Source organism: Uloborus diversus, chromosome 5, assembly GCF_026930045.1.
Source record: "Uloborus diversus isolate 005 chromosome 5, Udiv.v.3.1, whole genome shotgun sequence".
Lineage (NCBI taxonomy): Eukaryota > Metazoa > Arthropoda > Arachnida > Araneae > Uloboridae > Uloborus > Uloborus diversus.
In genome coordinates, this window is record NC_072735.1 from 24,880,653 (window position 1) to 24,898,526 (window position 17,874).

Genomic DNA, 17,874 nt, shown 5'->3' on the forward strand with positions numbered 1-17,874 from the left:
GTTTAGCAAGTGAAAATAAAAAAGAAATTTACTCAGGGCCAAAATGTCCTGACAAATAAATGATTGTTGAAGCGATAAACATATTATTTAAGCTTTGCATCAAAGACGTTAAGTAAAAGTTTGCCTATTTATTATGTTTTATTTCGTTAATGTGAAAAAAATTTCTTTTTTTTAATTTCTTCATTTATTAGCTCATGAAATAGAGGGTCTTTCTACGTGAGAAAATCGCAGTTACGTTTCCACCGTTAGAATCTGAAGCATACACAGGATTAGCAGAAATTGTTGACTACCTGGGGTTTCAAAACAAGGTTTTATTCCGAAATATTTGAGTGAGAAGAAAAGTGGTGTAAGTGGACTTTTTCCAAGTTTTGAGTAAAGCGCGTGGATGTTCGAAATCCAAGTAGGTTTTCATTGAATAACTAAGTAATTAAGTAGTGTTTCTTGCTGTATAATAGTACGAAAGCATACAAACAACTTGCTCAGCCAGTGACCTTGCACTAGGTTTGGGTCTCCTGATTGGCTAGCCGACGCAAATGTGTCTACCATGTTTTTTCCTTTTTTTTTTAATTTAACGCATATCAACAAATTCTGTTCCTTAGACGTTCTGACTCCACGCTTGAATGTGTTTGCCCTCCCCCCTTGAATAATATCTAGGCTTTTCTTCGAAATCAAACAATATTTAGAGCATGCAAAGCAAGCTATAACGGAGATGAATGACGTTTTTACGTGATAGCCAATCAGCAGTCTCCATATTTTTACACGGTCTTTAGCAAAGTAAAGGTTGTTTGTATGCTCACCCGAGAAGACTACCAGTACCATCTCTTGTCCCAAACACAGATAAGAGTTTCTCCTAACTATTTGTATGTTATCTCCAAATTTTTAATTTTAGTTTTGACACTCCTTTGCTTCGAGGTGCTTCCTAACATGCTTAAAAATATCGGTTATAAAGGAGCATAAACATTCATAACCATTGTGTTGAGAGTGTCTTAAAATTGGACATGCGCATAAAAGTTTCAAATTCATAGCTCCCTGCGTCTTTTTTTAATACATCATCCACTTTTCTTATGTTTATATTGTTAAATGAAAAGTATTTTGAACCCCAATGAATCACTTATGCTAACACTGTGTTTTATATTTTCACGACGGATATAAAATTCTGAATGTCATTATACACATTTTATTATTGTTATTATTATTTTGATATGGTTTGGAATATTGACAACGAAAACGAACCCTCACTTCGTCGATATAACATGTAGTGGATACCATTACTTTGAATATAATTTTGTATTAGCTAGTAAAACCGAAAAATATCGAAGTTTTTGCGTGAAGAAGCAAACGTAATGTTCTTTGTATAAATTTTACCTTCATTGCATTTATTTAAAAGGAAAAAAAATGTTAATTTTCTACGAAAGCTTTACTTCCTACTTATATTTTCTAACCAGTGTAACCAGTGTAAAAAGTGAACCAGTTAAAAGTGTTCTAATAAGTCGTAAGAAAAATGTCAAAAACGCATTCGGTGTATTGATTTCCCTGTTGCATTAAACATTTATTGATATGGTTTAGTTAACTTTCTTTCCTGTTCAACTAAAGTGGATTTTCCAAACATTTTATGCTACATCATTTCATTTATTTTGTTCCGAAAAAAATCATTCCAGCATTGTTAAATCTGTTTATATTTTTTTTTGTGAGAATAATTTTTTTTGTTGCATCGGTAGACTTTATAGTGTCTTAAAATCAATTTAAAACTAAGGTGTACTTTAATATGAGAATTCAGATAAATTTAAGAGATACGCTTTACCTTAGGGAACCATTAAGCTGAAATATGAATTTGTAAAGTACAAATTATAAAGTTTTCACGTACGATGTTGATGATTTTTTTAAAGCATAATGAAGAAAAATTGCCTCATTTGATTTTTCGAAAGATTTGCATGACTTATATACTCAGCCTTCCTTGACACGCTTCAACGAAGCCTGATGAACACTCGAATTAATAACTTCTTAATCATTAAAGGCAAGTCAGATTAATGTAAGTCGTGAAGCTCGTTCTTCGACTCTGCATATCAGGGCACAAGAGAATAAACAGCTAAGCAAATCTGCATTCCTCCAAAGTTTTTTCGAGTTCAGATAAAAGTTAGTTATTAGCCGAACCGGAGCGTGGGACTATCGTTGGTGGTAGTCCTAGTGTACAGCTTCGTCTTTGTGAGGCAGGCAGATTGACGGATGATATGCTGGTCCAAGAAGGACCAGTTCCAGGTTGGTGGTAGGATGGCTTTCGGCAAGCTTGCAGCCTGCACATGATGATGTCAGGCAACGCGTCCAGAGTCTCTTGGATAGCGATGAGCCTTTCTGTTGCGGTGGCTAACCGATCTTCAAGCGATAACTGGCGTTGACTGAGCTCGTTCACCACTTCGTAGATGCTGTTGGATGTCTGCGGGAAATCATGAAATTCAAATGTTAAGCTTTTATTAACTCACTGGCAATTAAGTTTGCTGATAATTAATTTTACTAACAATTAAGTAATGATAACCTATTTTAAAACTAGAACTTAATGTCTTCAGAAGATCATGAAATTCAAATGTTAAAAGCTTTTATTAACTGATAACTAAGTAATCATTAATTATTTTAGAAACGGAATTTGTCTGCAGGAAATCATGAAATTCAAATATTAAGCTTTTATTAACTCACTGGCAATTAGGTTTGCTGAAAATTAATTTTACTAATAATTAAGTAATGATAACCAATTTTAAAAATGGAATTCAATGTTTTCAGGAGATCACGAAATTCAAATTTTAAGCTTTTATTAACTGATAACTAAGCAATAATCAACTATTTTATAAACAGAATTTGTCTGTAGGATATCATGAAATTCAAATGTTAACTTGTATGTTTTCTTAATAATTTATGATAAATACTATCTATGATATTTTGCTAAAAACATAAATATAATATCTATGAATACTACTATACATGATATTTTGCTCTACATTTAAGTAAACCAATGCAACAAGAGTACTGTATATTTCAAGACAGACGAAGGAAACATGTGGGATTTGAGATATTGTTTACATATGCGAGGAAGTCTTCTTAGAAGAAGAAACTAAACTGAGCCATGGTCATAACCTAATTTAGAAATACAGTCGGACCCCGATTGAACAAATTCATTGGGAGCGAAACTTTTATATGATAAATCGGGGTTATTCGTAATATCGGGGTGTGAAATAAAATTAACAAAAAACTACTTACCTTATCTAAAAACCCTTAAAAGCCACTGCGCAAAAATATGCATAACTAGCAAGTGTACACTTTTTTTTTCAGCATTCCGATACTAATTATACACTAGTTAATTTGAAATTTTAAAGTACCAAGTAATATATATTTGACAATTTCCTTGATACTTGACTCGAAATATTCTTTTTTGACTTTATGGAGAAAAGAAAATACTGTGTCATTTACAGCTTGTTGCATGAGATCTGATTTTAGTTTCCAGGCCATGTTAAGCATTTGAAAAAGTAAGTTTTAATGGGAGTATTATCGCTTTTTGCATCAGAATCGCTATTCATTGGTTGCCCCCTCGGCCGTCAAAAATTGCGAACTCCAAGAAAAGTCTTATTCTGCTTCGGATAATATGGAAAAAATCGGTTGTTGAAATAATTCGTTGATTCGAGGTTTATTGTTCGGTAAATAGGGATTTTTTCCTTCAATTTATTCGGGGAAAAAGAAAAATTCTCTAAATCGCGAAAGTCATTAAATAGATGTTTTGTTAAATCGGGGTCTGACTGTACTTAAAAACACCATTTCACACTTAATACATTTTGCGTAAGTAATATGTGAAGAAAAAATGCTGTAAAAATTTTACCACCTTATTGTGCATATTTTTCTTTAATTAATCGAATGTGTGTTTTCCTTCATTTCTTTCTAAGTTTTATTTCTTCTGAAGCTATTTTACATAACTACACTACACTGGTGTTCAAAAATTAAGGACGAAGTCGAAAAATTAGCTTATCAACTGAACGAAGAGGCAGAGCGGACAGAAAGACCAATCAGGAGATTAAGTAAGGTGATGTACGGTAGCACACGCGCAGATATGCATACAGACGTAATGGGGGAGTGTCTGAGTAGTATAAAGTATGTTGTCGGTGTAAGATCAGTATTTCTGGCAAAGAGATTGCACGCCGTATAGCAGTTATAATTACACCGAGTTGCTGCCTCAGCGAGAAATGGCGAATAGTCAATCAGTTAGACGACATCTGGATGCTTTTACCCGAGGTCGAATCATTGGAAAGTTGGAGGAAGGCCGCAGTGTGACAAGTGTGGCTGCAGAGTTCGGAATTGCTCACAGCATCATTTCACGACTTTGGAGACAATTTCAAACTACAGGAACAGCTATCCGGGGGTTCAGTAGTGGTCGCCCACGAGGAAACACACCCGCAGATGACCGGTATATTGTCTTACAGGTCAGAAGAAACAGGCGGCAGACAGCGGAAGAAATCGCTAGACACACGACACAGGCGACTGGACGACAGACATCGCGTTTTACCGTGGCCAGAAGACTGCACGGTGGTGGTCTGTTTGCACGACGCCTTATACCGTGTGTACCTCTAACGCCTGCCCATCGGAGAAGGCGTTTTCTGTGGTGCCAGGAACACCGGAATTGGAGAGACAATGAATGGGGACGAGTACGCTTTACAGATGAGAGCAGATTCAGTCTGAGTAGCGATTCTCATCGCATACTCATCTGGAGAGAGAGGGGAAGCCGCAATCATCCCTCGAACATCATTGAAAGGGACAGGTATGGAGGTCGCGGTGTTCTCGTTTGGGGAGTCATCCTGCTTGGTAGTCGTGCAGACCTTCACATCTTTGACGCAGGTTCAGTCAACGGGACCCGTTATTGCAACGAGATTCTTCTTCCATATGTGCGTCTTTTTAGAGGCGCTATGGGTCCGCAGTTCCTTTTCATGGACGACAATGCACCCTGTCATCGCACAGTAGCTGCCGAACAGTTCTTAGAGAGTGAGGATATTGAACGTATGGATTGGCCGGCACGATTTCCGGATCTCAATCCCATCGAGCATGTATGGGATTTTCTAGGCAGATGCTTGGCAGCTCGTACCTTACCACCAGTAACGATTCGGGAGCTTCGATTGGCGCTGCAAGACGAATGGGCAGCAATGCCTCAACAACTCATTGACACCCTCATTCTCAGCATGGGCAGACGCTGTGAAACCTGCCTAGCAGTCGGGGGAGATCATTTCCCCTTCTAAAAACCGGATGTTTCTTGCTGGACACCCATCACAGGGATGTTTCGGCCTTCAGTCGCATTGCGCTCCATGCTACTTTTTCAATAAAGCTTCTTTTTATCCCTCTGATTTCTCTTTTAGAAAGTGCTGCTTACATTACACATGTCCTTACGTATTGGGGATCTTACGGTATTAAATGTGTTGATTTGGAAAGCTTTTGTACAAAGTTATATTGAAAAAACCGTCTCGTCCTTAATTTTTGCACACCAGTGTATGTTAGTAAAAATTTCAACAACATGAAGGACTTATTAAAAAGGAATAAAATTTACTGCACATATTACTTATAGTTCTTCGAATAAACGATCAAAATTACAGATCAAACATGCGTAACTTAATATCCAATATAGCTACCCCGCGCAGATGTGAGAATCTGCACACATTTTGGCATCGAATCACAGAGGTGCTGAATTTCACGATTGGGAATGGCATCCCACATGGCTTCAATCTTAAGCCAAAGTTCATCCGTACCCACTGCCGGACGAGACTCTGATCAACGCAATCTGAGAAATGCTCGATGGGCGTCATATCCGGAGAACGGGCTGGCCAAGGAAGTAACGTAACCTGTCGTGTACCGTATCACACTTGTACGTTACGTGTGACATGTGGACGTGCATTGTCTTGCTGAAGCACTGTACCAGGAACGCTCTGAAGAAGGCGTATTAGCTCCGGCGTCCCTGAAGAAGCGCTCGCTATTAAGGTTACCCGTAATTCGGAGTAGATGAGACTGCCCTATATACTCAATAGCGCTCCAGACCATGACGCCAGGTATTCTACCGGTATAACGTCGGATTGCACACTCTGGGAGGTGACGTCTCCATGTGTAACGCCTGACACATACACATCCATCGTTAGAGTGCAGATTAAATCTGGACTCATCCGAGAAGACGGCCTGTTGCTGGTCCGCCCACCATTGTGCGTGTTTGTGGGTCTATTGAAGCCAGAAGCAACGATGATTGAGGGAAAAGGAATCCTGTAAAGGGGAATCCTCGCATGCAGGCCCTGGCGCAGCAGACGTCGACGAACCGGGACGCAGCAAGTGTGACACCTGTAGTCGCACTCCAACGTTGTGCTAGCGTACTAGAGGACGCTATACGATCCATCACAGCTTAAGTGGGTGAGGTTTCGATAGTCCCGTGGCGTCGTGCAGTTGTGTGGGCTGGTGCGAGCTCTTCTGCAAATTTCATCGTCCTCTACCATTTTTTACAAATACGAATCACAGTTGAGGCATTACGCTGCGTGCGGGCTCTGATTTCTCTATACGTAAGATCACCCTCACTCAGGCCGATCATTCGGCCTCATTTGAACTACGTTGCTCGTTCGTATGACGCCATGCGTTTTTGACGAGGCATATTGAGTACTAGAGAAACATCTACAATCGGCAGAAGAACATACACTGATTTCGAAAAACCTTTACAGCCCTTAATATACAGAGTCTACGCCGCAGTTTAGAGGGCGTTTCTCGGTCTACGCATGCGCGACGTCTCTGTAATTCTAATCATTTCAACATCTTATCCTGCGATACATTTCTTGTGAATTTCGGTGCATTTGCATAATTCCTTGGTGTAGCAATTTTTACAAACATGAGTGTATATTTATGCAATAATTTGAGAAAAAAAGAACATAATTTCATACCTTTGCCATGTCTGATATGGTATTCGCATTATCCATCAGCTTTCTTTGCTCAAGCTTTACTTTTCTTAATCTGAAAAATTAATTTACACAATGAATGTTTAAAAGCAGATGAAATACTACATAGAAACTTTTATGTTTTATTTAATTTTATTTTCAAACACTACACATCCATTAAAGGTTCGTGGACGAAATATGCTTCGTTTTATTTGGGCAATGCCAACAACAGCGGCGTTACTTCTGCATATTCTTAAACTATCTTAAAAATACTTTAATTTTAATTTGAGTATTCGTGTGTCTATCTGCAGCATCCTAAGAGAATGAACCGATTCTGATTTTTTTTTTGAAAGGTCATTTGATCGATAATGTACTTAGTTACGATCAATTTGACTAACTTTTTTTAATGTTTAGTATAATATTAGTTCGTGTAAGCTAATTAATAATGCGTACAATGTTGGCTTCGGTGTAGAGCTTGGATGTCCTACTTCTACATTTATATGAATAATAGCAAGTGTGTGTAGGAGTAAATATTTGCTTGATTCGTCAAGAGCAAGAAAAAAAAAAAAATCCATTCAATGAAATAACTGACTAAGAAAGAGAAGCGAGTGTTACCGCAAACATTTGCTTGTTAGTCAACGACTAAGGATCAAGATATTTAAAGATTCAGTCGAATAAAAAGTGAAATGAGCATTTGCGAAAACATTTGTTTGCTAAGTCAATAAAGTAGGTGCGGGTAATAAGGCCTACCTAAGAAAGATTTAAAATTAAGTAAAAACTATGTATCCGAACAAAAAAAATGCAATATTAATTAAACATACATATCAATTACTATTGGAAACTAACAAAAAATGACTACTTTTACTGAAAATAAGCATAATATAAAACATTTTTAAAAAACCCCTGTCATTAGGCCTTATTTTACTACAGTAGGATAATTTTAACACTCATAACCAAAATAAGCTTCTTACATTGATAATTGAGATGGATTATAATATATATGCTTTAATCATGCTGAAAGTTTTCAAAATGACAAAAAGGTTCTTTGTTTAACAACCGTCAAGGCACTCAAAATTCTCTTTGTCATAGACTGTCAAAGCGACTCATTCCTTACGATACCACTTGCCGCATTTTAAAAAATTGTCTCATGTCATTCATCTTATCCTCTCATAAGTATATACAGTACTAACCAGCATCGTTTAATCAAATGTCCTTCTTTGAGGGTTTATGTCTTTTTTTGTTATCTTATCATATTTTCGTAGTTATTATTTTTAAGTATTGTATTATTGTGAAATTCATTAATCTGGAAAACGTTGACACTAACCGGTAAATATGAATATGCACATATTAAAAAAATTGGCGAAACACCAGTACACTTATATTTCTGGTGAATCACCGGTGACCATTGATACTCTTTCGTTTCGATCTTTCACGTTAACAGCTATTGAATACTTCAGGGGTTTTTCATGAATTCGATGTCACAAGGCCCAGAAGCACAATCAGAATTTCAGTGGCGTAGTTGAAATAGTGAAACTGTGGGTTAAAGTTACCTAGGTGGGTTGGAATTGGTCACAGTTTTTCTTTCTGTCGCAACGACATAAGAGAAACTGTTTTCTCTTTCAAAGAAACATGATTTCAGGAGATAATTAACCAACCGAAAGTGATAGAGACGTGATCTTACGTGTATATGGCCATAAGGAATTTCCTCTGATGCAGACGAACTCTCCCAGGGCAGACGTGCTTAGCGAGTTTCGTGTGCTTGTAAATCAGCCACGTCTCTCTCAGAACACTTGCCGCTGCATTTTTTAGCTGTGGAAATAAGGAGGAAGGTTAAAATGGAGATTAATACTCGTCTAATGTCACGGTGATTTTAAACAAGCATGAACACCATTGATAAATAAGGTGTTTAGTATCAAAACTATTTCAAAACAATTATTTTTTCATTTTTCTTCTTCATAATTTGGTACTTCTTTGTCGATACCAGTCACTGTAAAAAAATTCCGAAACGTTTCTGGTTATTTCCGTGGAACGTTTTGGGATTTCAGAGGTTTCCACCTAAATCCCCGCAAAATCAAGTATCTTAACAAAAATGTTTCCTGAATTGCCAAAGGGTGCACGAATTCAGACTTTTCACTGGTGTGAAAAATGTTTTTTGCTACCAGTTTAAAGGTTGACTGGGCGTGTTTATTCAGTGTATCTGCTTTAGTTTAATCACGGCTCGTCTGGATTGACTAAGCTCCCAATAGGAGCAAATAAGTCACTGGATAGCTGCAGCTTTGCGAGGCAGGAATTGCAAGCAAGGAATATGTTTGCTTCTTGCTTGCAATTATTCGCATATCTTTGGCCATGGTTGCTCTAATGCTTCTGGAGCTTTCTTGGTAAACCAGGAAGGTTCTAATCAAATACATTAAACCTATTAAATTTTTGTAGAAGGTTCACGACTGGCTTTAACAGGGGAGATTTCGCAGTATTTCAGGAAGGTTACTCACTTTTATCAAAAAACGTTCCTGGTTTTTGTAAGATATGTTACTGGTTGAAATTGGGCACATCAACTGCCTATTATTTTCCAGGAACGTTTCTGAATCGTTTTTACAGTGTTGCGCTACCAAGCGATTTGTAAAGAATCTCCTTCAATAGTCACGTTAACATAAGTTTTTCATAGCGCGCATATTCCCGTTCCTTCTCCGTAAAAAACTGGCATTAAAATTCTCCGTTCACATGTAAAAAGAGTTTGTAACCGAGAAAGCGGTTTTACCCAATATCCTTAGCTGCTTTACTCAGCAAGTTAACAAACTCATTTCATGTAGTGCATTCTGAGTAAAACCCAGAAAATATTGTGTAGAAGGCAGGAGATAAGAAGATCCATATTTATATTAGTTGCTGCCGATTTAGATAGCAGAAATTCAAATACAGGATATGTTTTCATGTTGTCAAGTGATGCAATTACATGGTTCACTAGTAGGCAATCTTCTGTGTCCACATCAACAACGGAACCAGAGCACATTGCAGCATCTATAGCTGTCAAAGAAGTGATATGGTTTCGCCAGCTACTAACAAGGAGACGGCACGACCGTGGGGTCGGAGATTTGCGTCATTTTTTTTTTTTTTTTGTGGTGAAAGTAGATCGCTAGTCCCTTACGTAGTTAAAGTAATACGACGCAATACTCAGAAAATTATGAGAAAAATCGATCTGAAGTCGCCATGGAGTCTCCTAGGCGCATTATGAATTTAAAATCTCAGACTCTTGATAAGCTGTCGCTACCCTAGTCGGATAAGGAGCGATCTTGTGTTCCAGAGATAGCACGATCGAATCCCACTCTGGAGATATTTCTTTTCTCTTTTTTTTGCTATCACAACAATTAGTGGTAACACGTTTCACCCCTATATTACTTTCTGAAATTTATTTTTGCCCAGGATCGCAAACTTTTTAATTCACTGAAAAACATTCTTGCTCGTTATTCTGTACGGTTTGATTTGCCTAGTAAAGGTTTTTGACATGTGCTCCCCTTACGGTCATAAGGGACATCTGCTCATAGGACATTCGGATCTTTTTTTTCTTTTTGTTATCACACAGCAATTATTAAAATAGTTTATCTTCCCTACATAATTTTCAAGACTTCATTTACATCATTTTTTTAAATTTTTTTTTCTTCCAGCAAAACAATTTTAAACAATTCATATTTTTCCTCCTACCACAACTTCTTAACCACTAATTGTTGTGGTAGCAAAAAAAAAAAAAGGTCCTGAGTGGGATTCGATCATGCTATATCTGAAGCTCAAGATCGCGCCTTAACCAACTAGACTAGCTAAATGAAAAATTATCATATAAGCTTTGTGCTACAATATGATTAAGGTGAAAAAACAACGTAAATAAAGCACAGATATTGGAGAAAATACAGCATATAGCTATTTCAAGACTATAATGGAGCCTCTTCATCAGTGCAAAAAGATCACCAACACAACCAGAAGTTGTGAGAGAACTGACAACAACCAGGTGGACACCGGTATTTATACCTAAGAGGGCCAACCAATAAGAATACAGGAACAAGACATCAACCAACCAATCAGTGAACAGCATGTACACTCCGGGCTCAAAGCAGGGATAGAGACAACCAATATTTGTGTATTTTCTCCAATATTTGTGCTTTACATACGTTGTTTTTTCACCTTAATAAGCTAGGCTAGCGGCAGCTTGTAAATCGATTTTTCATACAAGTTTCTGAGCATTGCGTCGTATTACTTTAACCACGTAAGGTACTAGGGGTCCTCTTTCACCACACAAAAAATTGACGGAAATCTCCGACCCCACGGTCATGCCATCTCCTTGTAAGTGACATAGACGAGCAGGAATTCTGTGAAAAAAGTGTCACCTTATACGTTGATAACCAGAGTGATCAAGTTGATCAAAAATCTAGTGTACCATCGACGCATCAAACGTATCTACTTGAGATACCACTTTATCCGTGAGAAGTACGAGAGTAAAACCGTGAACATTGACTATGTCAATAGTAATGAGCAATTGTCGGACACTTTTATAAAATCACGGCCAAGGGACAAGTTTGAACAATTCAAAACATTCATAAACTTTATTGCTAAGTTTAAAAGTATTATAATTTTGTTTGTTCATTGAAATTAGTTTTCATTGCTATTTTTTTTTTCATTTTATCAAGTAAGAATTGGAGGGAATGTTAAATATTGTTCAATTCTTTCTTGTCTTTATTTCAGCCTTGTTTTACGTTTGTTATTTCATGTACTGTAATTTTTTTCATCTGTTTCTTTAATAAAGCAGTCAAATATATAGTGTTTGGAAGATCTCAGCGGTACTGTGAGTACGAGCTAAATTTGTTGTTGTTCAGTTCTTAGTTTATTATTTAAATAAACACAACTTACTTAAATAATCTGTGTTATTAATAAACAGACTTAAAAAGTGTAAGCACGATTTAAGCATAAACAGGTGTGTTTTATTTTAAGCTCAAATAGCAATTTTTCCCCCGTTAAGCATTGTGCTGAAAGGTAAATTATCATTAAAAGACACCAGACAAAAAATGACGCCGAACGTTCCAAAGTCATGCAAGGCGGTCATTTATTTTTATTGCTTCACTTTGACATTATTTTTATTAACTGAAATTAAATTTGTACCACATGCTTTTTTGAGGCAAAAGTTGTTTGGGCTTAATCAACCGTTCAATCGAACTTGAGATTAAATTTAAATTTGTTTCAAAGTTTATTTTATCTCCTTCTACTGTTACTGAAAACAGTTCAGACTGTTATTTCAGAAGAAAATGGCGTGCAGTAAAAGGCCATATTTCATGTCTATATTAAACAAAACTCTTGAAATGAAAATATTTTGAATTAATATGCAAACAAGTATTTTTCAAATTTCATTCCGAGATCAAACAAGGGGGAAAAACTTGCATCACTGATGTGCTGAGCACAAGGGTGATATCTGCCGTCCAGCTTTAACTGAGAAAGAGCTTTTAAACTTTTGCGACTTCATATATTTTGATTCAGGAGCCACTTTTTCAGAATTTTTAAAAATTAATTTCCCATTCTCAAATGACCGTGGAACATTGCATTTAGGTGAAATATGTTACAAAGAACCACATGGTGACAACAACTCAATTTCGTTAAATGTGCAGATACGACTTTTGTGCTTAGCACGGCAGATCAGCTTTATAAACGTCATGTGACTACCTTTCCTCTTAGTTTTAGTCCATAAAATATTTAATTTAGGATGAAGATGAGTAGTTAAAATGCTCATTCCCTATTTCTGCTTAATGATATTTCATTGTAGATAAGACGGTCGATAAATGAAGAGCTTTACGAGCTCCATTCATGAGGAACACCGTGTCCTTGACCTTCGATTTTACTCACGCACCAGTTTACCGAAAATACTTTAGTTTTAGGAGAATTTCTCTCACACATAAAATTTATTCGTGGGAGTATTTAAGTAGTAGTATATAGAAAGGCTTGGAATGGGAATAGAATCGTTACATAACGGCAATGAAAATTCAAAAGAATTATTTTCTGATTCAACAATTGCTAAGAATTTTGAAGCAGAAAAAAAAATCATAATTTCGTATGCATATTTCGTGCTTTTACCACCTTTTAAAAGTCGTTTTTTTCAAGAACTGCCACACGAAAAAGGCCATTATTCCACGAAAAAAGCAGCCATATTGTACCGTACGTGACGGTTCATATATTTCATTTAATAGCAATAATTTTAAAAGGTAATGACGAAACTTTTTCTTTAAGAAATCATATACGTTTGTAATTTGTTAATAAACAAAATTTTGTTCAATACCATTTTAAAGCGTTATTTTAAAAGAAATATATGAGGCGCCACGTGCGAGACAAAATGACCGATTTCCGCGGAATGATCCTAAACTTTTTAACTGAGTTACCTTTTTTGGTAGTAAACATAAGCTGTTAAAACAAACGTAAAATTTAAAAGAATCTATAACGTAATAAGCGAGAAAACTATGTGGTTATGACCCAAATTATAACTTTAAAATTACGCATGAGTAATTCTATTTCGTCTAATCAACATATTTCAACTTTGTTTTCTTTTTGCGAGCATATTTTTAAACACTAGTGCGACCTGCTTATGACAAATACGATCATTAATTTTAAGGAAAACTTAATCGAACGGAAAAAATATTTAGTCATATGTAAAGTTTTTATTTCGGATTTTGTGTTTCTCAGCATTAAATACCAATTTATAAATAGAGTCGTTAAATAACTTAGACTAGTTGCGAAACCTTAGCAGTCGTCATGTCAAAGACAAACTAGAAAAGTTTCAGTTATTTTAATTTCGAAGCATGCATTTTGTCAGCTAGTGGGAGAAACAAAACCCTAGTTTTACGTTTATGATTAAAAGTCTTCATACGCAGAAACCCGTACAGAATACCTGTCAGAAGAAGTATTTTAATTACGAAAATCGTTTTCGTTCGGAGAAGAGACAGAAGTCTTACATTCATACATGCTTAACATTTCGCTATTGTTAGTATCGATGTCTCAAAAACTCATTTCTGCCGATACTCCGTTACTTGTCCACGGCAGTACAGTCCTTAAGAGTACAGTGCTGGCCAAATTATTAGACTAAGGTTGTTTTAAAAGCAAATTCTTTATTGATTACATAACTTTAGACACATTAACGAACAGTGAAATAATTATTTAATATTTAGTATGCATTCCCTTGTTCTTGATGAGCATTTTAAGTCTTTTTGGCATGCTTTTCACAAGGTTTACACCATTTCTTAACTTTTTAAAAAAGGAGGTAAAAAATTGTTTATCCTTACTATTATATATACTCACATACACATACTCACTAATTACCTGAAACTAACTTTAAATATAACAGAACACACTAATAAAAAGAACTAGTGAACTGTTTAAGCTGACTGAGGTTATGTTCCTGGTAGGTAGATAAACAAAGAACATAAACAAAGCAGACAGTGCTGCCACCTGCAAACATTAAATTATGCTAAAATAACGTAATAATAGGTGTACAGTATGTACTGTACTTTAACAGTAAAATAAATAGTATTTTAGTAAAAATAGTTTACAAAAAAAAAAAAAAAAAAAAAAACTCTTTAGTCTAATAATTTGGCCAGCACTGTATATGCAAGGATATCGTGTGGCATAGGATGATTGTGAAGTTGCAGTTGAAGAGCTCGGGGCAGAAATGTAATAAGCCACAAGGAGTGACTTTCCGATCAAAATTTCCGTTTCTCATTACTAAAACTAAAATAAACATGACATGGATCATGCCATTTTTGGAAAAACATATCTGGTTTTAGTATTGCAGAACATAGAATGTATAATACAGTAAAACCTGTCTACAACGACACTGTTGGGACCTAAAAAAATACCGTAATAGACAGGTTATCGTTATAGACAGTTTGATAATTCATCCAGACATTTTGCTGGGGCCAAAAAAAAAATATTGTTATAGACAGGTTATCGTTATAGACAGTACCGTTATACACAGGTTTCACTGTACCTTTAAAAAATTCTACAAATGTCTTTATAAGTTGGAAATTTTCCTCTTGAAAAATTCACATCATGTGGCATATCACATTCTTGCCCCGAGCCCTTCATTTGTTGAAATTTTCACTGAAATTAACCAATTTTTTGTAACTTTCCAAGAACAGATTTGAGCATCTTTTTACTGATTTTAGAGAAATTTTAAAGCAAGGAAAAGCTTTTAAACTATAGAGTCTGGAGTTATATGCGTTCCAATTTGCTCATTTGTGTCCACTGCTTACTTTTTGGGTTTTCGTTCACGAATTCCAAAAGTTGCGCACGTGTTTCTTCAATTTTATAGAAACGCGAGGGAGGGTGATAGTTAAAGAAGAGAGAACTCTTGCTCTTTACGATGAGTGATGTACTGTGAGGTTCTTCAAGTTGTTTTTTTGCATGAAGATTCAATATAGAAATAGAGTGTACAAGCATCGGAAATAACGAAAGACAAATTCATGCTTATAAATAACTTCAGAAAAATGTCCGTCATTGAGCAGTATCACCCCTTTGAGTAGAATGGCTCATTAGCGACAGGTACGGTTTTCGTTTACGAAAAACACTTAAAATTTGTATCTTCGCAAGAAAAAGCATGAACTCACTCTTTTTGTTAGCTGCGTGTCCATCATGAAGTTGTGAACATGTTTTTCAGCTCTCGTGAGCTCCAGTTTTCTCGCTATGACAGCTACCACCAAGGCAGTGCAACCCGCTCCCTTCGAATGAAAAAAATAAGTTAATAAACTAATAATTTCATGGATTTAAGGATTTATGTCATATTATAAATACTGTTACAATTATTTATAAAAAATAAACATGGATTTCGTAAGTAAGTAGTAAGTAAGTGCAAGTCCTAAGTAGTAACTATAAGTAAGTAAGTAATCAAAATGAAGTAAGTAATAGTAAGCAAGTAGTGGTTAGTATAAGTAAGTATTAGTAAGTATAAGTAACTAAGGTAGTAAGTAGTAGTAAGTATAGGTAACTAAGGTAGTAAGTTGTAGTAAGTATAGGTAACTAAGGTAGTAAGTAAGTAGTAGGAAGTATAGGTAACTAAGGTAGTAAGTAAGTAGTAGTTAGTATAAGTAACTGAGGTAGTAAGTAGTAGTAAGTGATTATGTAAAGCAAGTAGTACACGTAAGTAAGTTAGTAGCATAAGTAAGTAGGTAAGTAGAATGAGTAAGTAAGTAAATAGTAAGAAAGTAAGCACTAAATAAGCAAAAAAGTAGTAAGAGTAAGTGTAAAAGTTTATTGAAATGGGAGATAAATGAAATTTTCCCACGTTCGAGTAAAAAAATCTTTCACATGGAACAATTTGGGTTTTCTTCTAAAATTACATCAAAAGAACTTTGATAGCACTAAAACAACACACAACTAATCATTCACTTTCTTTTTCTTACTATTTTTTTCAAACAATCTTTTAAAATATTCAACAAGTTTTTTCTTAAGATACCATGTTAAAATGCATAGCCACAAAAGGTTAAATATCGCCTTCATCACTCATGCTGCACGCTATATGCTCATTTCTAGCATGAACTATTTTCTTATTTTTCTATTTAATGAGCTGAACATTAATCATCAACGCTGTCATGCACTCTCTCGTAACTATTTATGTTTATCTATATATTAATGCATTAATCATTTCATTGTCAAATTGTATTGTCCAATATATCTAATGTATTGTTTTTCCATCAAACTGTATACCGAATTATTTATCAACCTTCATACATATATTCATTAGCATTTTTATTCTTCCTTCTAAGACATCTACTTTGCTAACTACCTATATCTATTCATAAATATTTCTTACAAGACATTTTATATTCATAATATTAGCATGTTAATGAATAACTTCACTGTATGATGCAAATGAGACATAAAAGCTCTAACTAGAATTGACAGCTACATTGCACTGTCATTTTAAGTTAAAGTAAAGATTACATGCTCTGAAATCGTAAGACAAGCTACGAATATGACCTTTCTCTCCAGCTGGATAAGTAGTATCATATTTTGTAGAACTTAAATATAGTATTATAATCTTTATATTTAATCTTTAAAATAAAAAAATAATCAAGTATTTTTTAAATACCTTTAAATTTGGATAAAAGAAATGAGCAAGAAAAAAAAATGTACTCAGTAATGCTAACGACAACTTAAGGGGTCACAGTACCTTTCAAGCATTTTTTTAAATTTAAGTAAATTTTATATTTTTTTGAAACCATAACGTGCGTACTTATTTCTTAATCAATAATTTATTTTCAAATTAAAAAATATTGCGTATTTTTTTTTAATTCAAAAAATATAGAAAGATGATTTCAATTTTTTAAAATTCTTAAGGCTTTTTTATTTTTGCACTAATTAAAAAAAAATTTGCTAAACGGTCACTACAATCATTTCTAAAAATCTGTGCATTCATTTGCTTATGAGTTTATTAAAAAAAAATTCTGTGATTAATTATGTAAAAAATCAAAGTTTTTTTTTAAATTTTGTTTTAAAAGGGTTTAACATGCTCTAAACATTTGAGTAATTTATAAAATGCGTATGCAATGCATAGTTTTGTCAAATATGTTATCCCAATTGCAAAAAGTATTACTTTAAAGCTGTATCTTTAATAGAAAAAAAATCCTTAGGAAATTCTAATGACATGAAAGCACAAAAAAAAAAAAAAAAAAAACATCATCGAGAAAAAGCAATTTAAAGTTTTTCTTCTGCATAAGAACACATAGCGAGCATGGCCTAAAACCACTCATAACTTTTTAAATATTTGAACTAAAGCAATGAAACTTTTCCCCAGTGTTCAGAATAGTTTTTAGTTTTGAAATACGCAATAATTTTTTTTTGATCGTTTCATCATTTTTGAGGTACCCTTAATCAAATTAGTTTAGTTGAACTGGAATGTTTGCTATATTATAAGATTTTTGTCGTGCTAAGT

General features: G+C 34.9%; 1 protein-coding gene across 1 annotated transcript in view; it reads right to left on the minus strand.

Moving 5' to 3' along the window:
- Positions 1-1,833: 1,833 nt before the first annotated feature.
- Positions 1,834-17,874, minus strand: part of LOC129222074 (small conductance calcium-activated potassium channel protein-like) — a 142,310-nt gene continuing 126,269 nt past the window's right edge. The window contains exons 5-8 of the mRNA XM_054856505.1: positions 15,551-15,661; positions 8,608-8,735; positions 6,933-7,002; positions 1,834-2,431 (exon numbers count right to left, since the gene is read on the minus strand). Of these exons, the coding sequence (XP_054712480.1) occupies positions 2,135-2,431; positions 6,933-7,002; positions 8,608-8,735; positions 15,551-15,661 (606 nt within the window). The 3' untranslated portion in view covers positions 1,834-2,134. The remainder of the gene's footprint in view (positions 2,432-6,932; positions 7,003-8,607; positions 8,736-15,550; positions 15,662-17,874) is intronic.